The sequence below is a fragment of the Chionomys nivalis genome, chromosome 25, assembly GCF_950005125.1.
Source record: "Chionomys nivalis chromosome 25, mChiNiv1.1, whole genome shotgun sequence".
In the NCBI taxonomy this organism is placed as follows: domain Eukaryota; kingdom Metazoa; phylum Chordata; class Mammalia; order Rodentia; family Cricetidae; genus Chionomys; species Chionomys nivalis.
In genome coordinates this window covers 17,386,189-17,413,297 of record NC_080110.1, presented here as the reverse complement: position 1 = coordinate 17,413,297, position 27,109 = coordinate 17,386,189, and the positions used below count along the sequence as shown (strand labels likewise).

Sequence of the window (27,109 nt, the reverse complement as noted above, 5' to 3'; positions counted from 1 at the left end):
ATTTCTTTTACAGGAACTTAAGTTTCTGTGACTTTAGCTTGCTGAGATCAACCTAACAGATTTGGGGAATTCATTATTTAAAATGTTCATTTAATTGACGTGATGTGTGAAGGTGATGTAGAGTTGGATGAATGTGTTTTCGAAAAGACTTTAGCATTAGGCATGCGTTTTCTTTGATTATATCAAATTTGAATGGCCACCAGCCGTTTCTGGATAAAGTGTTTTAAAGTAGAGATTTCCGCATAATAAAGATGCTGCTGAATAAGAAAATTTGATCGGTGGTTTAATTTTTGTTTATTTTTTTAAAGGTTGGAAAGAGTGCTGGGGGTGTCTTGATAGAAAAACTTCAAAGCTCTCTAGTATTTTGATGAATAGCTATATAAAGAATCAGTTATGCACAGTGAGACTCCCACTTGATATTACTAAATTTAATATAATTTTCATTAAAACAAAGGTTTGGTAATAGGACAGGAATATTAAATACTATCCCTCTACCTGTCACCCCCTCTAGTGACCAATTTTGGTTCAAGTTGGTACTTGAGTAACTAAGATTAAAGACAGTGAGTAATCTTCATGTCCCATTTGTGTCTAGTGCTTTTGGTGTTCAACATTGTAATAGGAGGCTTTTCTCTGTTCTACCCTGTCCTGCAACTGTTTCCAAATGATCATTCGGAAGTTTATGTTAATTAGAAATGCTTGGCCAATGGCTCAGGCTTATTACTATCTAGCTTCTACATTAAATTAGCCTAAGTTTACTAATCTAATGTATTGCCTTGTGACTATGGCATTATCTCATTTTCTACATGCCTTGCTTCCTCAGCAGATGCCTGGTGTCTCTCTCGACTCCATCCTTCTCCCTGTATCTCTGTTTGACTTTCCTGCCCAGCCTTATTCTGCCTGGCTATTGGACAAATCAGCTTGATTTATTAACCAATGAGAGCAACACATATTCACAGCATACAGAAAGACCATCCCACAGTACAAGATCTTTCCTCTTCTCTTTTAATATTTCAAGATTTGTTACCATGGAAGTTTCCAAACAGCTAATTGAACTTCAGCTAGATTTGAGATGAGTTAACAGAACTCCATATAGCTATCATTTTAGTTCATCATTAATAGCAATTCTGCCATTAAAAAAAAATCAAATAAAACCCCCAAAGCCTTCTTGTAGGTTCCTTTACAGTATTGGTAACTCCAAGCTTCTACTTAAAGTTGGTTTAGGGTGATGACTTGTTCCTGTTTAGTTCTTGGCTCCTTTCTGGTTCTTTCCTCCCACACTAGTTGCAGCAGGGGTCTCATTTTCTTTTTCTGCACCCTGGTTCTCCAGCTTGATTTAAATCCACTTGCCCATCGTGTATGTACTTAGTAGCTGTCATAGGTTTAACACAAAGCATGCCTTTCATTCTGATTTGTTTTTGCTTTTTTTATTTGTCTTAGCTCACCCCACAATACAGGTCTCTTCCTATGATGATGCTGAGGTTCAGATTGGTCCAGAATTATTTGATAGTAGGCTGTTTCTTTACTATCCTTTCCAGATCTCCACATGAGTACTACACAAGCTCACAACACTGGGAATTTAAACTGTGCTCAGCATACATTATGAAAGTGTGCTTGATTTCATTCTGTAACTTACAACTCAAGGATGTAGTGGGGCCTTTAAAAACGTCACTTTTTTTTTTTTTTTTTTTTGACATGTACCAGGCTTTCTTTTGGGCCACCAACCCGCTCCCAAATTCATACAAAGATTTCTTATTGGTTATGAATGCTCTGTCTTAGTTTCATTTCTGACTGAATTTTATAACTTAACCTGTTTCTCTTTATCTACATTCGACCTCAGGGTTTTTACCTTGTATATCTTTCCCTCTGTAAATCTTAATTTTACTGCTTCTCATATCTGGCTGCCTGGGGACTGCCTGTCTTCTAACCCCAGGCACGTTCCTCTCTTTCTTCCTTGTTCTCTTTCTTCTCTCTCAAGCCTAGATTCCCCTTCCTATTTAGTCTCTCCATCTTCCTCTTCCAGTCCCACACTTTCCCTCTGGTCTAGCTACTAGCAGTTAGGCTTTTTATTAGAACAATCAGGTGCCTTAGACAGGCAAGGTGAAACAGATGCAACACATCTTTACCTAATTAAACGAATTCTTACATCATTAAAAAAAGGCAACATAACCAATGTAATAAATAGTTAAAGTAATTTCCACAACACTGACTCTTACTGATTTCTAAAACTTCTTTGATCATAGGGTGTGACTTTAATTTCCTTATATCTGTACAACGCAATACTGACTCCAAAATGAATGTGTTTTGGAGGTAAAAGAGCAAGAAAGACGAAAACGTGGATGTCCTGTTTGGAAAAAGGTCTTGGCTGTGGCAAGAACGTGGTGAAGCTAAGTTGTCAAAGCAGCAGTCTGGAGTTTCTGGTTCTTGGACAGGATAATTTGTAGTCTTCGATTCCCTTGCACCCTGCAGTATAATCTTCTCCACAGAGGTACTAACATCTATATTGTTTGGAAAGGAAGGGAAATAACCCCTTTGAGTTCATTAGCTTTCATTTGCATACAGAGCAGGCTGTAATAATAAGACCACTATTAGACTCACTGTGTGCTAGGTGTCTTCAGTGCTGCATTGTGTTAGACTGTAAATTACTTACCTAATGCACAGATAGGGATAGAGATCAGAATCTTATTGTTGTAACATAATTTGTTCATAAATTCACAGATCTTGCACAGTGAAGTTACATGGAAAATTTTCACCCCCAAAGCTGATGGTCTTTCTATTGCATTGCTTACAAAATTTTTAGTGAAAATGGATGGTCTAAATGGTATCACGAAAACAATAATTTATTAGGCATTGGGATCAATGATGCCACTTGCCTATATTACAATTAAATATAAAGTCTGTTCTTCCACATGCAACGAACACTTTTATGGGTGCCAAGAATGTAAAGGTGGGTGGTATTTTATCTCCATACCTACCTGTAGTAGATGATAACTGTGTGCATATGGGCTGTAACTGGTATTTACTCCGCACTTAGTGTTGCCAGGCCCCATACATAGTGCTAGAGAAATGCAAATATCAGGCAAGCAGATTTAGTCTGATTAGAGGAGAACCTTTACATCATCTAAACATTTCATCCAAGATTGGTATGTTTGTGTGTGCTGGGAAGGGGACAGACAGGCTATCCTATGTAGCCCTAGCTGGCTTTGAATTTACTATGGAAAGACCAGCCTGACTTCAAACTTACAATGATGCCTCTGACTTTGCCTTCCAAATGCTGGTGTTAAAAGCAGGTACTATCACTCCTAATTTAATTTTTTAATTAAGATTTATTTGGTTTTAACTCAGGTGCTGTTTTTCTTTTTCTAACATTCAATGTGTCATATGACAGATTTGTCACATGCTTTTTTGTGTGTGTGTATAGTGTATGCATATGTGTACACATATGTGTTCAAATCCATGTTCATGGGTGAAAGCCAGTGATCTACTTCTAATGTTTGTCTCCATTCCTTTCCAATTAATTTATTTGAGACAGTGTCTCAGTTAAGCAGGAGTCTGCTGTTTGGCTAGATGGGCTGGACAGCAAGTCCCTGTCCTTATCCCTCTGAGCTGCCATTTGCTTGTCCCTCCCCACAATATTATGGTAGTGTTGAGATGCAAATAGTGTGTGTGCGCCCCAGAGAATCCTATTTAGTGTGGTTTGTAGAGAATACTTTAAAACAGATTTCCTTTGATTTCCAATTGTGTGTAGGTGTGCTTCTGTGTCTGTGTTTGTAAGTTATAGGCAGTTGTGATCGGTCTGACTACAGCTTCTCTGCAATAGCAGCCGTGTGCTTTCTTTTCCTACCTCCCTCCCCCTCCCATATTTTATTGAAAATAGATTTTTTCTCCCATAATGTATCCTGATTATGTTTTCCTCTCCATCTCCTCCTCCAAACTCCCCCCCCACCTCCTCTCCCATCCAGATCCACCCCTTTTCTGTCTCTTATTAGAAAACAATCAATCAGGCTTCTGTGGGACAGTAATACAATAAAACATAAGATAAAGCAAAAGCTGGCACATCGGGATTGGATGGACAAATACACAGGAGGAAAAAAAAAAGCCCAAGAGAAGGCACAGGGCAGAGACCCACTTGTTTGTACACTCAGGAATCCCATAAAAACACTAAACTGGAAGTCATCATGTGTACTCAAAGGACATGTAGAATAGAGAGAGAGAAGAAAAGAATTATATAAATAAAATTACACTAAAAACAATAAGGCAAATTAAAAAAATAGAAAAGGAAGAACCTTGACAGGACATCATAAGACATGGAGCCTCCAAAGATGCCATTGAGTTCATTTATGTAGCAGTTACACACTGGAGACTGCTTCTGAGTGGGGCATGAAGACATGTGCCCTTTTCTTCTTTCAGACCCATGCAAGCCCTGTGCCTGCTGCCTCAATCTCTGTATGTGCATGGATCCTGTTGATTTAGAGGGCTTTGTTTTCATGGTGTTTTTCATTTCCTTTTGGTTTGTTTTCTTAACTGCCAAGCCATCTCTCCTGTTCACATAAAGAATACTTTTCTGTGCATGTGTATATATACATATATATGTGTATATATATTTAATATATAGTTAAAACAGTTCACATTCCCTTACTTCATCTATAAAACTTATGAGGGTAGACATGATTCTCTTTTAAAATTATTACTCAAGCGCAATAACAGAGCATATGAACTCTGAGTTATACAACTTTGTAGTAAGGAACATTTCATCTTCCCGTGAATAAGTATGCTAACGTTTACGGTAAATGAAATGAAAACTATAGATTGCTTCATGTTAGTTCATGTCAGGCCTTTTTTGGTTGTTTTTGCTTGCTTTTTGGAACATAACTCACAATACCATCAAACTGATATAATTAAACACCCAGTTACTGGCTTTGACTGCAATTCTGAGGCATTGCACTATTGCTTAATCTTGAAATACAATTAAGGATAGGAACTTTGGACTTGTAGATATCACTGTTTCATAGATGCAGGATTCTGTGTTTGTTCTTGTTTGACTTTTAAATTCTAACGAGGCCTATGGGGAAAAGTTTTGACCCCAAACAATGCGGGTCAGTAAACATGCTTAGAGTCTCGGTAAAATGCCCCTGTGTTCACTGGTGTCTTTGATATGTTTGGCTGTCTTATTTATTGTTTAACAAATTTGTGATGGGGTTTGAGCAATCAGAGTATTCTTTTGTTGGTTGTGTATGGGTCAGAATGCTTGGATCCTTAATTTGGTTTTACAAAACAATGATAAATTGTGGGCTCCCAGCTAAATACAATTTTCTAGAGCTGGAACCTTATGTCAGGATTTGATTGCTCTCCCGGCTGAGTGCCTGGTGCCTGTAACCCATGGTTTTCCAATGAGTGTCAGTGGCTCACAATATAAACACAAAAGAGAGTAAATGTCTCTTGCTTTCTCTCATATATTTGTTTTACATGTGTCTTGTCGTGCAGCCGTAATTAATGTATTTCAAACGAAAACGAGAACTGTTTTTTTTAAAACCTGTGACTTGGTGTTCTGTTGTCAAAGAAGAAAGGTGTTGGAAAATCTCGGGTAAACTAATTTCCATCTCATTACCTATTTAGAAAAAAAAAAGAAAGCATATTTTTTTTCATTTATTTTATTTATTTTTTTTGGTTGGGTTTTTTTTTTTGTTGTTTGTTTGTTTTTGGTTTTTGGTTTTTGGAGACAGGGTTTCTCTGTAGCTTTGGAGCCTGTCCTGGAACTAGCTCTTGTAGACCAGGCTGGCCTCGAACTCCCAGAGATCCGCCTGCCTCTGCCTCCCGAGTGCTGGGATTAAAGGCGTGCGCCACCACCGCCCGGCAAGAAAGCATATTTTTAGACAACCTAAACACACTTATGAAAAGATAGACTATTTCTTTATGTCTTTAGAGAAATGGCCACCCTAAGACATGGTCACGCTACCTTTCTGGACTCAAATGCACTTCTGAACAACTTTAAAAGAGCAATAACATCATGTTAATTATGGGAGAATGATTCTATAAAAATTTAATATGCCATTAATACATTAGCTGATTTATATCAGATTTATATAAAGGTCATTTGAACCCGCACCTCTGCATCCAGCTGTATTTTTTTCCCCGTGATTAATTACAAAAAAGCCTCTGACAAATGTTAGACATTTGAGAGAAGTTGTGATTTTACAGATAAAGGGAGCATGCTGGGAAAAGTATGGCCTTATGGCATAACGGCGTGAACCCCACAGTTCTAATCAGGAGCCCTGCCTCTCACACAGGCTTTACCTCTGCCTGGCTGTATAATTTTCGACAAGCCATTTAACCTCTCCAGGAGAGTATTTTCCTAATAGGAACATGCCTGAGGAGGCCTCAAAGACAAATGCTTTCATTCTATTTTTTTAATTACAGTTTTAAAAATAATTTTAGTGGATTTCTTTTGTAAAATTATAACATCGTTGGTCTTGGTCATAAACAGACTTGAAGAGATGTATTTCCTGTGCAGATATTACATCCCCCACTTCCAGGAAGAAGATTTCAGACCCAAAAATCTTCCATCAATATCCCTATTGTTTGTCCCATCCTCACTGCCGTAAGATGGTGACTGCAGCCCAGGCAAGCCTTGCTATGTGGCCAACAAAAAATAACCGTGAACTTTTCCTTCTCTCCCAGTGTTGAGATTACAGGCCTGTGCCACTCACTTGTTTTATCTTGTACTGGGGACCAAACCCAAGACTTTGCCCATATTTAGCAAACACTCTATGAACTGAACTATATCCCCAGCCCTATAAAAATGCTATGTGAAAACCGTGTATGAACTGTGAGCCAGAGAGCTGCGTGTTTCAGAGCAATGCATTTATGTTTAAAAGGGCAATCCCCTGTGTCCATTTTTTTAAAAATTGATTTTTATTGAGCTCTACATTTTTCATGGCTCCTCTCCCTGCCTCTCCACTCCTCTTCAACCCTCTCCCAAGGTTCCCATGCTCCTAGCTTACTCAGGAGATCTTGTCTTTTTCTACTTCCCATGTAGACTAGATCCATGTATGTCTTAAAGTCCTCATTGTTGTCTAGGTTCTCTGTGATTGTGATTTGTAGGCTGGTTTCCTTTGCTTTATGTTTAAAAACCACTTATGAATGAGTACATGTGATAATTGTCTTTCTGGGTCTGGGTTACCTCACTCAAAATGATGTTTTCTAGCTCCATCCATTTGCCTGCAGATTTCAAGATATTATTTTTTTCACTGTGCAGTACTCCATTGTGTAAATGTACTACATTTTCCTTATCCATTCTTTGGTCGAGGGGCATTTAGGTTGTTTCCAGGTTCTGACTATGACAAACAATGCTGCTATGAACATAGTTGAGCACATGTCCTTGTGGCACTGTTGAGCATCCATTTTAACGCGATAGTGTTGTCTTTTCCATTATCTTCAGGAGATTCAAAACTTGATAGGTTGTCTAAAATATAATCTCTTATGAGTGGATCTCCCTTTCCAATACTTGATAAATGTGTCATTTTTACATTAGGTGTGTTATTTTACAATCAGAAGTTGACTTTAATCTTTTATTCTCTTCATGTAAAACAGTATAAACGTAAGCACTATAAAAACATGAAAACTCTAACTACAAGAATTAATTTTCCTTTATTTATTGCATATTTTAAAAATATCCAAGGAAATAATATTAACCTAAGCATCGAGCTCAACATACTCACTGTAGAATCTCACAGGTATGTGGGCTTCTCTGGCAGAAACCACTTGTTCATGGCTTCTGCCCTGAGAGCCAGAGCTGAGGCTGGTGGCACTGCCAACAAATGAGTATGGCCGTGTCCTGGACTGCAGTTTGCAGACATTGGATCTTTCGAGTAATGTCGTCCATACACGGACATGTGTTAGCCATTGGACTCTCCCAAGTTCAGTTCAGCGATGCAAATCGTTCCATTTTACACAAGCTGCATGCATCTTAGAAAGCTTGTTTGCATTCATTTTTAATTCCATTTGGGTCTTTAACAGTTCTGTTGAGAGGGTGTTCTTTGTTTTAAGTTAAAATTAATAAATGAGGCTTTATCTTTCTCTTTTTACCTTAATGCTTGAAGGACTCTGGGATTTCGAGTCCTGTAATTTGTCCAGGCTGTGCTAAACCCCCAAAGCTTTATTTTTGTACTCCAGGTTTTCCCAGCGTTCTTAGGGGATCACACTTTGCATTAGAATCTCCATCACCTGTAGATGCGAAAGTAAGCTAACCTTAAACTGGGCACTGAGTTTCATCTGAAGATTCTGAATTTATTCAAAACAATCAAAGTAAACTTAAGGACTGCCCCCTTAAATCCCAAGTGAGCAGAAGTCCCCTTCAGGGCTATCTCACCACCTAGAAAAGTCCACAGCAGCTGTGAATAGAATTAGACTTTTGAAATTAAGTTTTGAATTAAAAATGAAAGAATCATATCTATAAAGCTCAACATAAACTTGACCTCATCCTGGTTTGAGCTTGGTTTTGAAGTGTGCCAGCAGAAGGCGGTGGGGTGAAGGCTTGGTCCCCAGCAAGGGGTGCAATGGAGGCTTAATTGGATTCTGAGTCCTCCAACTTTACCATGAGCTACTCATTCAGTCTCTAGCTGGATTGACTGTGAGGTGGAGCCGCGCTGCAGTAGCCAGGTAGCCTTGGACCCTTCCACTCTCTTTTTCCTGCTTTCTGGATGTCCTGGGATGACTTGCTCTGCTCTGCCATGTCATCCTTGCCACAATGTTGAGGTCAGGCCTCTATGCTTATGTCGTGATATTTCATTTGTATTTTAATAAATAAAACTCACCTGAAGACCAGAAAAGCAAAGCAACCAGCCACTGACTCTTACGTCTACCTCAGATGGAAATGGCAATCCTGCCTCCAAGGAACCCCAGATTGAGACTGAGCTGAGACCTCTCTCCTCCTGTCTTATGTTCCTTTGTAGTGCTGGGATTAAAGGCATGCACCACTATCACCTGGCTTCTATGGCTAACTAGTGTGGCTGCTGGGATTAAAGACGTGTGCTACCACAGCCTGGTCAATAAGGCTGATCAGTGTGGCTGTTTTACTCCCTGATCTTCAGGCAAGCTTTATTTATTAAAATACAAATAAAATATCACTGCATGCTCTGAGTTTAATGACCATGAACGAGAACCTTTGAAGCCTTGAGCCCAAATAATTCTTTGTTCCCCAAGCTGTGTCTTTGGTAGAATCATTACTTTGGTCTTATTGATCTTGCTTGGTGGAGCAGGTGTTCATTCATGTCCCCCAAGGGAATTAACAAAGCAACAAAGCAACACAATTCTCTTCTTCTCCAATGACTAAATATAGCCCTATGGTTTAGGAAGTTAGCTCAGCTTCATAGTTTAGGTATATTTAAAATGTATTGGAAATTATTTCTGTGTAGCACTAATTCTAATTGGCTTTAATTATAAAAACCCGGAGTCAGGTATTAGAGGGTGAGAGCTGAAAGATCAGAGAAGCAGAGCAGCAGCCACTAGTTCTTATCTCTATAAAATCCTGACTCTCCAAGTCCTCAGACTGAATCCTGAGCTCTTGTCTCCTCCCGCCTTATATTCCTCCCTTTTCCCAGCCATATCCCTCCTGTCTCCACCTCCCTAGTGCTGGCATTAAAGGCCTGTGATCCCAAGTGCTGGGATCAAAGATGTGAGCTCTGTTTCTATTTTAGGGTGGCCTTGAACTCACAGAAATCCCTCTGCCTCTGTCTCCCAAGTGCTGGGAATAAAGGTGTGTGCCACCACTGCCTGGCCTCTGTGGCTAACTAGTGCGGCTAGCTCCACACTCAGATCTTCAGGCTAGCTTTATTTGTTAGAGCACAACATTTCTGCTGAAAGGGGTAGGGTTTATCTAGGGAAGGCACTTTCATGGTTTTCTTTGTTTTAACTCTCAAGATACAGTGTCCACAAAGGGGAAGAATAACAAAATGTTAAAGGAACTGATAGCCAAAATGTAAGTTAAGGAAACAGCCATAAAAGCATGGTGCTATGTTCAGTTTAAAAATTCTTTTTTTTTTTTTTTGACTGTCATGTCCAGTTTTATTTTTTTTTCTTGCTGATTTTTTTTATTAATTAATTAATTTAATTATTAAAGATTTCTGCCTCTTCCCCGCCACCACCTCCCATTCCCTCCCCCTCCCCCAATCAAGTCTTCCTTCCTCCTCAGCCCAAAGAGCAAGCAGGTTTCTCTGCCCTGTGGGAGGTCCAAGGACCACCCACCTCCATCCAGGTCTATTAAGGTGAGCATCCAAACTACCTGGGCTCCCACAAAGCCATTACATGCAATAGGATCAAGAACCCATTGCCATTGTTCTTCAGTTCTCAGTAGTCCTCATAGAGAAGAAGCCTCTTTCTACAGGCATCTCCCCTGCCAACAGGTGATAATTTACAAGTCCCCTGGGGTTGGCTTGGAAGCACAGATGCTACCAAACCTTACAGATACTGTGTTATTTTGACACACATCCTCATATGTCATGATCTTTCCGCTTTAAGGAAACACTCCTCGCACTGTGGTTCTGGATTTTGCGTTTTTCTTTGATGGGTCACATCAAAGAGCGCACAAATCTCATTTCTTCTCCACAATGTCACAGGTCAAAGATTCATGGCTACTGCTGAACTTAAATTACAGTATACAAAAAAAAAAAATCAAGAACTTTTACCTTTAGGAAGTGACCCTTTTATAGTTTTAATTGGATGTGTTCAAGAACTAGGCCTCACTATTGTTGGAATACATTAAGGAAAATTAAATTATCTTCAACATACATACTGATGTTAGGAAATATTCTAATAACCACAGTGACTGCTAAATGACTAAGGGCTAATAGTTGCAATTTACAGCTTACAAATTTATTGCTGATGCTTTTCCTTTAATATTTTGGGGGCGTCGCAGCCAAAGAAACAGAATAATTAGTACATGTTGTTTGGTTATAGAGACACACGACACAGGTTGAATTGGGATCTTTGATCCCCATCTTTGGATTCCGACAGACGTCTGGTTGTTCTCTGGCCCTGTCTAAACTGTTTCCTTTACTGTTATTATGTTTATTACTTTATATTATAGTAATATACATATTACTGTTATGTTTATTAATTGAGGCATTTATGTACTCGTTAATCTAACCTTAAATGCCTTCTACGGGCCGGTTCTTGCCTCGTTACCACACACAGTATAAAAGATGACTGGAATCAAGTTCTCCCCCTTCTGGAGTGACTGTCCTTATGGGAACAGTGAGATTTGTTTCTCTAAGAAAGTGATAATAAGATTATTTGCTTAGTGTCACTTTGGACCTTATAACAACTGAAGACCTGACCTTTCCTTTCTTTGGTATTTTTCGTGTAAGTGGTACATGTTTAAAACTGGAGAGCTTGGAGGAAACAGAGATTAATATAGCCTTGAAAAGCAAAGTTTATTCTGGAGATGAAGGTGAATGGCCGGATATTGGCAGCTTTAAGCCTAAATATGTGAATTAGATTGATGCCTAGAAAACCAGCACAGTAGTGTTGTAGATACTTTGAAGCTTTGAATACTAAGAAAATACGGCTCAAAGGGTTTTGCAATTGAATAGTAAAGATAGTTTTTTTTTTTTTTTTTTTTGTCAGACAACACTACCTTCAAGCCAGAGAGAGTGTAGTCTGAGGAGCTGGAGTTTGGCAAAAACAGAGGTGGTAAGGGTGAAATATGGACTAAGTGTTTTGATGACTAAAGCAGACATCTCTAGACTTAGAATGGAAGGACATAGTTTGGAAATACTTTATAAAATTATATCTTTATTTTTATTATATGATTGTTTTATTTACATGTATGTCTGTTTGCCTGTGGAGTTCCCTGTAGAGGTCAGAAGAAAGCACCAGATCTCCTGGCACAGGGGTTACAGGTGGCTGCCAGCCATCGTGTGGGTGGTGGGAGTCGAACCTGGGTCCTCTGCAAGCAGCCGGTGCTCCTAACCACTGTGCCATCTCTCCAGCCCTGGTTTTGAAATCTTCCATTTGTCCTCTTAGTTGTGGGACTCTTTGTAACACATTTAACCTTGAGTTCCTTGGGTTCCACCTGCCTTTTTACAACAGACTGAATTCACAAAGTTGACAGATACAGCAAGTGTTTGCTAAAGAATTGCTCCATATTGTTCATATAAATATACTCTGTGAAATATTTGATAAATATTCATAATTAGTGTTGCTGCTACTAATAAGTAATCACTAGCACAGCGCACAATTGATACAATTAGAGAATGGAATGTTTTCTAGACATGCCCGTCTCTGCTAGATGCCAGGACGTCATCTGGGAGGTGTAAAATTACTTAACAGGTGTTTGAATTCATTAGGCAATTATGTACAATTCTCCCTTTCCTCATAGTATCTAATTTCTCCCAGAACACTATAATAGAGTTTAATCCGTGTTCCCTTTACCATAGCAATTGGATGACCTGCATTAGTTTGCATTGTTGGAAGTACAGATTGCTTTAAGACATGGAACAAAATAAAACAAAACTGGGTTTCGGAAATACAACCCATACTGTAAATTTTCTGGTATGTTTAGTTTAATAACCATCATGGAAATTGATGCATAAATAAAATTTCCTACTAATGCTGTTTGGGTTCAAAGCAGTCTATCTTGTCATTTTCATAATCTTAATCAGAATTTATAGTACAATCTATGTTAATGATTCACATCCTTTGTTCTTGTTTAACTTGAGCTTGGCATGAATTGCACAAAACATTTGTATTTCTGAATGTTGTTGAACTGAAGGTGCCCAGCAAGGCGTGGCACAGGGGACCCCACAACTAAGGGTTTTAACCAAAAGTCGTTTAAGTAAATAGGTTCCCGTAAGGTTTTTAAAAAACCGATTCCTTCCACTCCCCTTTGCCCTTTGCTTAATCCAAGCTAACAGAGTGCCAGTTATGTACCTGGCAAAACTTCTTGCTTGTCTCTCAGCAGGGTTCTAAGGGCCATGTGCCAGTCAAACAATGATTGACAGTTCAGTCAGAGAGCGTCCACTAAACCACAACTGTTAAAGCAGACAGAATTCCCACTAGACAAATGCTTTCTGGACTTAGGCCAATGATAATAATCTATTAAAACAAGTTGTCTAATCTTGTGAGTTAGCTTGAAAAGAGAAGTGGATGTGGGGGTGATTTGCAAACTGTTTGCACGTGTAAGTTTAGTTTATTTAATTTTAAATAATTAGGGCATGGTAATGGTTAGGGCTAATTGGAGCGGTGTCAGGCTGAAAGAATTATCCGAATATGTCTTGAACATTAATGAGAGACATAGTAAATCTCATTTAACGGGGCTTTCAGTTGATAACATTAAAAAAAGAAAGGTATAAATCTTAATGAAGAAATACTAAGTTTTACCTCAATCTGAGATCACTTGAAATCTAGTACTTTAATGTTAGCAGCAAAGGCATGATTAAAAAGAGAGATTACTAGCAAGGGTTTTAATGGCCCTAGGTATTTAGTATTAATTCTTTTTGTAGTTAATCTCTGAGGTAGTGAAGCTTCTGGATTACACTGAAGTTGCATTCAAATTGTGGTCAAAGCACCAAGTGTTATAGGAATTTCACAGTTTTCAAGTTTTCTGTTACCCCATCTTCCGGGGAAGTTTGCCCGTGAACTTTCAAAACATTAAAATTTCCATATTACAATTTTTGAAATGAATAGGTGATCAAGTTTGACTTTCACCTCAGAAAAAGTGGAAGGAAGGAATTGGGTGTACAACAGTTACAGGAGGATTTTATCCACTGAGAAGCTACCAGGAGCAGGCTCCAAGAATGTGTTACTGCCACGATGCCTCTGGCAAGGAAAAAAAAATATGTATCCTTAGAGATGCTATCAAATTGGACTTGAATGTCAAATGTTTTATGTCTTTATTTGTATCTAAACATCTGGCCTATTGCCACTTGGCAGCTTTATTAATATTTCCTATTGCTATATAACATGAACTATGTAACTACTTTATATACAGTGAGGGCGTGTATTGTGTGGCTTACCATTCATGATTAGTTCTGTCTGACTAATGGAAGACACTGAAGTGCGTGTTCGTGCTTTGGGGATTTGATCCCATTTATTCATAACATAAATATCATCATCTAGGATGACTGTTTTCCACTTTGAAAGCGGCACCTCCCAACCTCCCGAATAACATGATGCCTCAGCCCGAAGGATCCTCCTCATCCCTTCCTGCCGGTTATTGTTTATTTTCCCCGTATTATCGATGCCTAAATTTTGTTTTTAAGGCATTTTCTGAAGTGAGTAGCCAAGGACATCTCAAATCCATACATCAGACCTTTGCTGCTCCTAATACATCTTCAGTATTAGAGGGAACAACAAATAGTCCACACTTTTATTTTTCCCTGTGAACCAGAATCCAGTCACCAGTAAACCTGCTTTGTTCGACTGATGTCCTCGAAACTTTTTTTTTTGTTTTGTTCAGCTGGGGGGTGGGGTGGGGGACGAGGTGGCAGCCCACTTCTTGCTTAGTTATAGGGATCACCTGTCCTCAGTAGCCCTGTCGTTTCCAGTTCTGCCCAAGTCTGAAGGGAATGACTAATGGCGAGGATGCCCCACCGAGGGCCGGAGCACAGTGAGGAACTTCCTAGTAGGCAAACTTGCTGTGTACTGGAAGGATGATAAAACGCATGCTTTCCCATGTGAAAACCTTCTTGCAGAAACTCAGGTTGCCTCAGTTACAGCAATCAAGATAACTATTGTTACTTTATAAGCTGACATTTTGATAAGACAAGGTTTACGTAAGATGCTTAAGATGTGTCCAAATGAAAGCCTGTAGTTTTCATTTGTAAGAAACAGCAAAGTCACTTGGCCCCTAGATATGGAATACTCCATATTTACCATCATCAAACGAGAAAAACAAGACATTGAAATTATGCTCTTAAGAACACTGATCAAGTAGCTAGACATAGTTAGCAGTATTTGTATGTATAAAATTTTCCTTTGCATATGGTGTCTTTTGTATTTGTATAGGAAAACTCCCACACTCATTAAGTAGCTGTCTATTATGATATCTTTGAGAGAAGAGGGCTGTATGGCAGCTTCCCCACTGAGTTAAGTCTCATTATAATTTGTCTCTTTATGTTTGCAAAATGCTAGGCGCCCATGCTTACCTCATTAATGAGACTGGAACGCATCTCATAATGGGGTAGTTTGTGGCATGGAAGCCACACAGAGGTTTTTTTTTTAATGTTGCAGTTTAATTCATTGGCATTGGAAATGCATTTGCAAGGGGTTTCCCCAGTTGAGAGGAGATAGAATTTCCCAAATTCAATTAATTGTGAGCTCTTTTGATTTTATAATTTCCCCTTCAGTTATATTTAAAATATGTGGAAAGGGTCCAGTACAACCCAGAATGTTTTGATTCTTTAAAAAGGGGTGTCTACTTTTGTGTGAAGCATCTTTTTTTTGTCCATGTTGTTTCTTAGGCGACAGAGGGTATTTTCTTCATATATTTTCTTCATAAAGGCGGGATTGTTTTGTAGCTAACCTGATTTGACCATAGCACACTGCCCAGTGGGAAGCACTAAACCTCTTATTTGAAGCTAAACAAGATTACTCAAGAGGCTGGCATTCACAAGCCCGCTATTCGTGCAGTGGGTTAGGGGCTGTGGCACACCCGCACAGTCCCACTAATTGAACTCTTTGGGTCCTTCAGTTGCAAATAGTTAGCTGTCGAAGGACCTTGCCATGGGTACACAAGAAATGTGCTAACTGCTTGATTTCCCCACGTTAGCTTAATGAGGAAGAATGGGTCACCATGCCAACGGGAACACCATAGCAATAGGGTTAGAAGCGTATTTCCCCTGATATTTACCTTCGATTAGGATTCTATACTACACTGCAAATTCTGTAGAGTGTCAGAGCAAGTGGAAAAACAATTTTAAATTCTGGTCACCTTGTCTGACATGTAAACAGCTGTGGTCAGTGAACCTGAATTCCACTAAGTCCATGTAGGAAGCAGTAAAAATATTACTGCAGCGTTAATTTATAATTATTTGTTTTCTTTGCTGACAGCTTTTAGATGCTGGTGTAGCAAAGCCTACCTATTTAATTTCATTTGGTTTTGAAGAGCTTTAGCTTTTACTATTTCTTTAAATAGATGTTATTTTAGGAGTAGGTACAAGTTTACCAATAGACGAACAATTAAGTAAATCCAAATCTAGACGTTAAGTCACATTTTTGTATCCTCTGTCATCACCATCTTGCATTCAGATACAGATGAAATAGTAACAACAGTCTATAACTTATTCACAACCCCTTTAATCCCAACATCCCACGGCTGTTTCCCCACGCCATGTAAGAGAGAACATCACATTTATTTGTCGTAGCTTCAAAAGGTCTTGCTCGTGACAGCTTTTGAAAACTTAGTTCTGAGGATTCCTAGTTAGCTACTTGTTAGGCTTTGTCCTCATTTTGAATTTGCCTTTTCAAAATGGGTTAGACTGCTTTGAATTTTGAGGGGAAAGGTACAGTCACAGAGTCACAGTTCCGTTGCATCATATCAAAGATATACACTTCCAGCATGATGCCATTGTTAGAGTTGACTTTGGTCACCTTGAAGAAACTGATTTTTAACGTTTCTCAACAGTAAAGAGTTTTCCTTCCAATACTCCTACTTTGGTACTGTTATGGGATGGAAACTGTTATGTCCAGGTCACATTTAGTTGTGAGTGAGAATTATACTGTCCTTCTTTGTAGGTATGATATGCATACAACTTATTTAGAATTCCTTTACAAAAGCAGATCCATGATAAATGCATCATACTGACTCATATTTTATACTTTGTGTTAAGTTATAACCTGATCCTATTTCACTTGTTTTTGTTCAAATTACTCCAGCTGGGTTCCTTCATACTGTTACTCTAGGTATGTGTTGAGTATAGGTTGCTCTAAGCTTATCTTGTTTATTTTCTGTTCTAACTCTAGAATCAGTCCAAGAAGCTCTCCTCTCTCTCTCTCTCTCTCTCTCTCTCTCTCTCTCTCTCTCTCTCTGAAAGTTGTATTAGAGAGCAAAGCTCCAAATACAAGATAACAATCACTTAAGAAGTAAATAGGCAAAAGTTTTGATAAGAATTTGAGTAAAATTATTAAATATTCCAATTGTGATGCTACATGGTCTTTTTGAATTTCTTTTTCCCGACAACTTTATTTCAAAAAAAAAAAAAAAAAAAAAAAAGGTCATTGTTATATCTAGTGTCCAATGTATAGCCAATGATTATTAGGGATTTCAAATAGACTAATAGTTTGATTATAATTGAGTTAAGAGAAAGAGGACTGGTGAGGTGGTTCAGTGGGTAAACTGCTTGCTGTTTGAGCATGAGAACCAGAGTTCAGATTCCCGGGAATAAAATCCGGGTATGGTGGCACCACCTATCGTCTTAGCTCTGAGAAACAAATTGGGGAATCCCAGAGGCTCACTCTCCACGTAGTCTTGCTAATCAGTAAGTTCAAGTTAGTGACTCACTGTCTCAAACAAATAAGATGTGGAGTAATGGAGGAAGACAGTGGACCAAGTTGGGTCATACCATCTGCACATACTGATATTTGCTTGCACACACGCGCGCGCACACACATACACACACACATACACTCATATACATGAAAAACCTCATCTATTTTACTGAATCAAATATTCATAATATTAGTCTTAGAGAGTCATGTTCCATTAATTCAGATGCCTTCAATGTGCTCTGATATCTATATTTTTATGCTCACTCTCCCCTTCTATGAAAACTTTGTTTAATGAATTATAATCTCTAAATTGCCATAGGTGTGTTATAGAGTCAGAATAAATAAATGCTCTTTAAATAAAAAAGTTTTATTATCCCAATCTTCAAATTCTTTCCTCCCATACACTGATGAAGACCAGTTTTTGAGTGTCTTTGCATGTTTTATAATACCAGACACAAAACTTCTATCTTCTCCGTTTCTGGGTGTGGGGAAAAAGATTCCTAATCACACACAGAAGCCCTTTGTTAGGGCAACTTACTTTTCATTTTAAACAGACTTCTTTGTGGACGACTTTGTTATATAAAAAACTTTGATTAAGCACAGAAATATGTTCTAGGAGGAGGTAATTCCTATACATGTCTTCTCTCTTGTCACATGTTCAAACCATGGTGGATTTATAATCATGTTTCGAGGTAAAGATCCAGAGAGACTTATTTGGGGGCAGGAGAAATTCTAAGAGAAATTCTGTGTTATTGATAAAAGGAAGGCTGTGACTTCAGCGTTAAATGCCGGATACAAAATAGATGGCGTATGGTTTGTTATGTCTGCAGAACCTTTTCTCTGCTAGGGCTTTCGGGAACTGATTTTTATCTACTTTATTCTTAGAAGCACTATCATTGCCAAGGGCTTAATTTGGAATTAAATGAGCCTTATGCTTAAGTAATTTATTCTCATTAGTTTGCCAAAAGTGAGTCTCGTGATGGGTGTAATACTCCAAGGCAGAATGTTTACATTTTTGTTTCATTGAGATTTACATATTTCTTTTCATTTTCCTTTATGTCCCTGAAAATCTGAGCTCAGAAGACTAGGTTGAAACTGTGTTCTTCAGGAGCAATTTCCACATGAACCACAGAGGGAGCTGTTTTAGATGGATTAATTTCATTTTGTCTCTCCTCTCCTCTCCTCTCCTCTCCTCTCCTCTCCTCTCCTCTCCTCTCCTCTCCTCTCCCCTCCCCTCCCCTCCCCTCCCCTCCCCTCCCCTCCCCTCCCCTCCCCTCCCCTCCCCTCCCCTCCCCTCCCCTCCCCTCCCCTCCCCTCCCCTCCCCTCCCCTCCCCTTCTCTTCTCAAAGGATCCCAGGGCTCCACAAAAGTACCAACACAAATGACCATGTCAGGGTCTCCCTATTACCCGTTCTTTGGGCTATAGGTGATGTGATCATTTTGATGTTTCAAGATAAATTTTACAAGTTTATCTATTAAGCTATGGTTTTGCTCTTTTATTAGTTTAGTGTGTGACTCAAGTGGAAAAGTTGTCAACTGCAAACCTTATATTCATGGCTTTTTTTCCCATCCGTTGGCTTTTCTGTATCTTGGTAGTTCTGAAAAATCCCTCTACAAATTTCCCATGACAAGTATGGAGACTAGAGTTGATTTTCCTTGCCCATTTCAAGAAAAGTTTGGAAAGGATTTAGAGCACATTTTGATGCATATTGTCTATCTATGCCATTCTGTAAGCAAATAGGTGTGTTAAATCTTGTAGAAAACCTGTCTGTTTCTTAGCTGGCAAAATCCTCTGTCCAAGTTGTTTTTTTGTGAGCCGAGCATGCATTACTTTCCCCATGTTTATTTCTATCTTACAGCGGATTTGTATCAAGAAAAAAAAATGTTGCTATGGAATTTATGAAACTGATTTACATGGAGATGGGGGAAGTGGGTAGAGGGGCGTTGGGGACAAACATGGATAGACCCAAAGAAGGTACACAGACCGTGAACATAGTCACCAAGAGATATAAGGCTGGGGGCTGGAGAGATGGCTCAGTGGATAGGAGCACTGGCTGATCTTCCAGAGGTCCTGAGTTCAATTCCCAGCAACCACATGGTGGCTCACGACCATCTTTAACGAGATCTGGTGCCCTCTTCTGGCATACATACATGGAAGCCGAATGTTGTATACATAATAAATAAATAAATAAATAAATAAATAAATAAATAAATAAATAAAGCTGGGCGGTGGTGGCGCACGCCTTTAATCCCAGCACTCGGGAGGCAGAGGCAGGCGGATCTCTGTGAGTTCGAGGCCAGCCTGGTCTAGAAGAGCTAGTTCCAGGACAGGAACCAAAAACAGCTATGGAGAAACCCTGTCTCGAAATCAAAAAAAAAAAAAAAAAAAAAAAAAAAGAGAGAGAGAGAGAGAGAGATAAGGCTGCATTTCTGTGTGTAGCAGCAGTCAAGGTTTTAGACATGGTGTCTTCGCGTCATATGGATATTGTTTTCTTTATGAGACTTTCTGGGTGACATTGGGAATAATAATTTGACTTAATAAAGTTTAAAATATTGACGTAAATGAAAGTAGGAAATGGCTTTGAACAGTTTGAGGGTCGAAGTTAGTAAATCATTTATCTCAATGCCTACAAATCTCAGACTCTGAGGATTCTTAGATGTTTTAGTTGGAGGAAATCAGATGTAAAACAAATGCTTGGATTGTTCTTGTCAATTTAAGGGGGTCTCTATCAAAAATCCTGGTAAGCATGACAAAGTAGTTATACGTGTTAGTAGAACATGGAAAAATAGGCATGATGGCCCGTGCTTTTTGTACCAGGAAATGTGAGGGAGAGACAGGCAGATCTGTCTCAGTTCCAGGCTTGCCTGGTCTTTATAGTAAGTTTGAAGCCAGTCCGGGATATACTCTGGGACCCTGTGAGCTACCCACCAAACAATCATAAGAAAAGAAAATGTTTTAATGGGAAACTAATATAAATTATAAATGCTATAATAACTATAATAAATAGAATAACGAAGTGCAGAATCTGGTGCATAAGATTCCTGTTTCAACAGTCCGAATGCTGATTGTTGGCATTTTTGAATATTTTTAAAAGGCAAGTTTGGACTCTAGTTCCTACAAGTGTAAGTGTGCCGCTGTCATGTCGTTAACATTCTCAGGTTTTCTTCTGACCAAGCATGCTGCTACAGATCAGCTTTTATTGCACCACCCTTTTCAATAGCCCAGTTCTGCCATCACCTATGCCTGTCAGCAGATGAGTGGGCTTCCACATGCAACTTTTACACAGCCATAAGGAGTATGCAAATGCGTTGTTTGCTGGAGCGTGGATGCAACTGGAGACCAGCAATAGTCAAGGAATTTGGACTCAGACAGATTTTTGAAATATGTGTATGTCCGTCATTTAATGCTCATATTTTGCAACTTGACTTTCACCTGCTATGCCGCTGTATACTGGCATGTTTTATTTGTCTTCATTACGATGGAGTAATTTGTATTGATTATGTACATGCATACATAATGTTTCTCTTAATTGCCTTGTGGCTTTAAATCAGAATGGTAGACTGCCCTTTCTTACTATACTGCTCTATTGAAATTTTTAAAAATTTTCTTCTATTTTTTTTTTTTTTGATTTATGAGGCACTGCTTGTTGTCTTTGTATTCAGGCCTATACATTTTTTAAAGATAGACATCTTTTCTTTTTTAGATATATTTAAATACATGAGTGCTCTATCCGCATGTACACATTTATGGAGAAGAGAGCATCAGAGCCACCATCTAGTCTATCTCAGAAACAACAGTGTTGGGTAGTTTTGTTACACTAGACCAAGAACAAACGAAAACACACACCTTTTATGTAACCTCCATCTATGGGCTGTGGCTCGAATAGTTTGAGTTATTAGGTATGCCTGAGCAGCACTAGAAGAAACTTCATTTAAGGAAAAAAAATTTCAATTCTCGATTCAATGGAATTTTTTTAACTTCAATTTATGCATGAATCAAACTATAGGAATTAAATTAGAAATTGAAACTTTCACCAGGGGGTCATGGCACACATCTCTAATCTCAGCACTAGGGAGGCAGAGGTGGGTGAGTTCAAGGCCAGCCAAGTCCATAGAGTGCTTTCCCTAATAGTCAGGGGTAAGCAAAAAAAACTCTATCAAAACAAACAAACAAAAAGAACAAAAAACAGAAAAAGAAATTAAAACTTTTGAAGATCTTAAAAAAAATGAAGAAGAGCCTCAAAGGATGAGTGAATAGAGATTCACATGGAGACTTGGATTTATTAGCAGCACACATTTTTATCTCTTTTTCTATCATTCACCAAGGCATCCAGAGACACGTAAGTTGCCAGACTATAGTTCAACTGTGGTGGTAAATCCCACAGCCTTGGAAGTTCTTCTATTGGAAGCGTTTTAATATTAGCTTACTGATTTAGTGTCCCTTTAATAGTATTCTTTATTTCCCCATTTTATTTCTTTTTTAAATTTTATTTATTTTTTTCTTGAATGTCAATCCCAGTTCCCCCTCTCTCTTATTCTCCTGCCCCCCCCCCAACACCCCACCATCTGCTCCTCAGAGAGGTTCAGGCCTCCCTTGGAAAGTCAACTAAGTCCATCCCATCACCTTGTTGAGACAGGACCAGGCCTCCCCCCCCCACCTCTGAGGAAGGGTATCTCTACACAAAGTCAGTTCATTAGATCCTGGTCCCTCTGCTGGTGACCCATATCCTGCCCAAGCCACATCTCTGTCTCTTGTATTTAAGGGGCCTATTTTGTTCCTATGCAGGTTCCCCAGAACATCTGGAGGCATCACCGTCCCCGACTTCAAGCTCTGTTAGAGAGCTACAGTAATGAAAACAGTGTGGTATTTCCCCATTTTCAAACCTCACCACTGTGCTAGAGTGAGTGTATCAGAACAGGGGGCTGTGCTGTCTACGCCTCCTATGTCCTTTATTCCCTCTTTGGATTTAGCTAGTTAGATGCCACCCCATGTTTTGAATGCAGGGCCATGTCCTTTCTCAGCAAACTGCTGACCTGCATCTCTTCCTTTGGTGCCTCACTGACTGGATCTGTGTAGCTGTGGCGGGTCTTGAACTTGGGATCGTCTAGCCTCTGCCTCTGTCTTTCTGACATTATCAGAGTGCTTCACACTCAGCTGTATTTTACTCTGGTTAATTCTTAAGAACATGAATTATTTTTAATTTCAGAATCTTATTTCTCCTAAAATAAGGAAATACTTTATGGAAAGTTTAAAGACTGTAAACATTAAAAAGTATCCTTGTGAGGAGTGTTATTAGACATTGTGTGTTACTAGTGTAGGGACTGTGTGAGTCGGCCATTGAACACCTGGTTTATACTTTCTGCAAGGAGGCTCAAGACAGTGACATTGAATCTGGCGTGGATGTGGCTAAAGGGCCGGCTGCCTTAGCCCTGAGCAGATGGGACTGCTCTTTGCTTTCTCTATGAAACCCACATTATAAAATAAAGTCATTAGGTGACTGTTGCATCTCACACGCCGCTCTTTCCTTGTCACGTCATACTGAGAGGGAAATACGTTGAATTCATCTTCTAGAGGTCAGAATGTAGATGCTTTGGTCACTGGTATTTTAGAATGGGCAAAATGGATGGAAAAGATATTTATGTAAAACTATGTGAAACCTAGGAATCTAGTCAGTTTTGAGGATAGAAATTTTCCTAAGCATATTTAAAAAGAGATGCAAATGAAGCTGTGCGCTTGAGACTGAAGGCTGTGTTTTAAGTGGCCCTTTGCAAACTTATTTCAGCTTGCAGTGTTAAATGAAATGTTCTCACGATGCGGTCATGGTGCTGATGTTGACTTTTCTCCCTCTCTTTTGCTTTCAGCGGAAGAACTTGTCTCTCTTCCTCAGCATTAGCTTGTTAACCTTCTGGGGGACCAGCCTCTTGGGTGCCCGGTTATACTGGATGGGAAACAAACCACCAAGCTTCTCCAACTCCGACAACCCAGCAGCTGACTCGGACAGCCTGTTGGCTCGCACACTCACCTTTTTCTATTTGCCTACCAAGAACCTCTGGCTCTTGCTCTGCCCAGACACCCTGAGCTTCGATTGGTCCATGGATGCTGTGCCTCTTCTCAAAACAATTTGCGACTGGAGAAATCTACACACTGTGGCCTTCTATTCTGGACTTCTACTCCTTGCCTACTGTGGTTTGAAGAACCCAAGCGTAGACGGGGAGTGCAATGGGAAAGCTGTGTCAAATGGCAAGCAGAATGCAAATGGCCACAGCTGCCACTCAGATGTAGAGTACCGGAACTCAGACCTTAAGCCCAGCTTTGCATCCAAAGCAGAGAATGGCATTAAAAATAACGTATCCCAGAGAACTCAACTCCCGTCCACGGAGAACATTGTTATTCTGTCCTTATCTTTGTTGATAATCCCTTTCATTCCTGCCACGAACCTGTTTTTCTATGTCGGCTTTGTAATTGCAGAGCGAGTATTATATATTCCCAGTATGGGCTTCTGCCTTCTGATCACAGTGGGTGCCAGAGCCCTTTATGTCAAAGTCCAAAGGAGGTTTCTCAAGAGCCTGGTTTTTTACGCTTCAGCAATGTTAATTGTCTTCTACGGACTCAAGACTGCGATCAGGAACGGAGACTGGCAAAATGAGGAGATGCTCTATAGGTCAGGGATAAAAGTAAACCCAGCCAAAGGTAAATGCTTCGTTTTCTGTTTTAGCCTGGACACTTGACACTTTCAGCCTTCTCATAGCATTGTTACAGATGAGATCCTTTCATGTGAACCCTGTCCTTTCCATCCTTATTTTTGTAGAGACACAGGGTAAGACCAACTGAGACTCATGTTCAGCATTGCATGCTTGCAATAGGAAGCTATTTCCTAGTGTTCCTGGTTATGTTTCCCCAGGAGCAATAGAACTTGTATTGACTGGAGGTAAAAGCTGTCATAAGAACTTAGAATGCCTACCTTCTGCACTTTAAAATATTAATAATTGTCTCCCTGGAGGATGAAAGTCAAGCTTATCTCACTTAAATACATGCTGTGTCTGGTTTTTGAAGCTCTGCATGAGGAAAGACCACAGGACTTGGAGGCGAGCTGCCTCTGAGTCTTGTTATTGTGTCTTAGGTGTAGGTGTGGTTACTGTAAGGTTTGCAGAGGTTAAATATGCTCGGGGTTGTCAGTTAGTCTAATTTTAATTTAAGATTTATAAAAGTAATTTAAGGGAAAAAAATCTCTTTACTATATAATTAGAATATGGATCACACCTTTATTACTTTCATTGTAGAAAAATTATTTTAGCCAATGCAGAGTCTTGTTTTTGTTAAAATACAAAATGATGAGCCAAAAGATGTTATCATGGTTAAGACAATATAGATAGTGGTGGAAACAAGAGAAAAGGAGAAATATATACATTTTTAGTGTAGAAATAATACAATAATTGGTGCCTGATAGTGTACACTTTTTGAAGTAATTTTTCACTTAGTTACAGCTATTGGTACACATTTGAACTTGGATCTTCTCTTTCTGACATAATTCTGCATCAAAATCCACAAATATTAAAGGGGCAAAATGTTTCCAAATGTACAAGAAATGACCTCTTAATAGATTGGGATGTGTTTCCATAGATCCAGACCCTCAGAAGTGACTTTGGCATCCCGTGCAGTTATTGCAAATTAAGCCAAGAGTTCATTGAGGATAGACACAGTTCTCTATGCCAAGGAGTTGTTTCTGTTTATAAATTTCAGTAACTGCAGAGAGTTTTTGGAAGAATGACTTGTTTTATGCGTATGTGTGAATGCCTACACCTATTTATATGCACAATGTGCATGACTGGTGACTGAGGATGCTTAGACATGGGCACCGGATTCCCTGGAACTGGAAGTATACACAGCTGTGACCAGCCTTTGCCTGTGCGGAACCCAGAACTTCTGCAGGAGCCGCAAATGCTCTTAATTGCTGAGCTACCTCCCGACCCTGGGTTGCAGAAGCTTTTAATGAGAATAGAAAGAAGAATTGAGCTGCCCCATGCCATGCAATCCTTCAGTTCTCTTTGAGAAATCACGCACGTGGCTTTTCTAGGTAGTGGATAAGGCCCTGACTAAGAATTTGTAGGAGAAAAAACATTGCAGTGTTTGCAGAAGGCTTTTCAGCTAATTTTTCCTCGGTGGTCTATACACATTTAGAACAAGTCTGTGTTGTCAGTGGGTTTTCTTGCCATTTCAATCTGATGCGTGTTAAGGAATTAAAGCCAAATCTCCCATCATGTTACTTAAATCATAGTGTTATTCTGGAGATTTATTAAAAATTTTTGGCTAAATTTCATGCTAAACTGCTATTACAAAGGGCTCCGATAAGAGGTGCTTCGGGAAGATAGAGGCTGTATTCTTTCATGTGGCAATCTCAATATGTACAGCTAGAAACTGATAAGTTGGCGCTACGGCTTTGCGGGATCCCTGCTCCTCGTTTGTTCCCCTGCCATCTCAAGGGGTCACCCTGCCCATGTGGTCCAAGATGGCTCATTAACACATCAGCACTTCAGCTGACAGGAAGCAGGAGAGGAGGGGTAGAATGTGGGTGTACCCATTTGCGCTAAGATATATTGAAGGCATTGCATATACTTTGCCCGGAGGTTGTTGATTACATCATTTTATGAGAAAGCCTGGGAAATATTATCACGAAAGTCAAAATATCCAGTCAAATGCCATTACGCTGAAAGACAGGGTAGGCAATATTCAGACGCCAAGGTCAAAAGAGCTGTCTCTGCCACTCAGAAGGCAGAAGCATTTTTAACTATGTTGGTCATTTTCACCATTAACTATTGTGGTGACTGAATATGATTTTTAAACCAGAGTTTTTACGCTATAGTTCAAGTATTGGCCATTTCTTCAACACTATAGTTCACTATCTGCTAAGTACCTTGATTTCAAAAGCCCCATGCTTTCTTCCTAACACTTTACAAGTGGTGTATCATATAGGCATTTTAATAAGAGTAGTTAAATGACTCTCTCACTGACCAGAATTAGTAAAGGTTATTGAGTCTTGGCCTCCTATGTCTTTCCAGGAGCCCTCAACATTTTACTTGATGGCAGCTCTACATTCCCAGTAGTGTGACTGTGAACCCAAGAGTTATTTGTGCCTGCCCAGTTCCTTTATCATTTATTCCTTCTCTGTTCTACCAGTAATTTCTTCATGCTGTGTCTTCAGGAATATATCCAGCAGCTGACCATATTGTCCAACCTCCGCTGTCATATCCACGACTATAACAGTGTCATCACCTTTCGCTAGAGCAGTGGTCCTCAACCTTCCTAATGCTGCGACCCTTTAATACAGTTCCTCATGGTGTGGTGCCCCACAATCATAAAATTCTTTCATTGGTACTTCATAACTGTAATTTTGCTACTGTTAGGAGCCACCGTGTAAATATCGGATATGCAGAATATCTGAGATGTGACCTCTGTGTGGGTCACCACCCAGAAGTTTAGAGCCACTGTACTTAGATATTCTTAAAAGATTCCTACTTGAATTCTGATCCTTTGTTTTCTTGCTCTCTCATCATGACTTATATGTATGTATGTTTCAGGTCAGATACGATGTATTTTTTAGCACCAATGGAGAGTTCAGTATGGGGTTTT

At 39.4% G+C, this 27,109-nt stretch overlaps 1 protein-coding gene across 1 annotated transcript in view; it reads left to right on the top strand.

Moving 5' to 3' along the window:
• Tmtc2 (transmembrane O-mannosyltransferase targeting cadherins 2) overlaps positions 1-27,109 on the top strand; it is a 380,346-nt gene that overhangs the window by 167,102 nt on the left and 186,135 nt on the right. Inside the window, exon 3 of the mRNA XM_057758114.1 lies at positions 23,344-24,172. Coding sequence (XP_057614097.1) covers positions 23,344-24,172 — 829 coding nt within the window. The remainder of the gene's footprint in view (positions 1-23,343; positions 24,173-27,109) is intronic.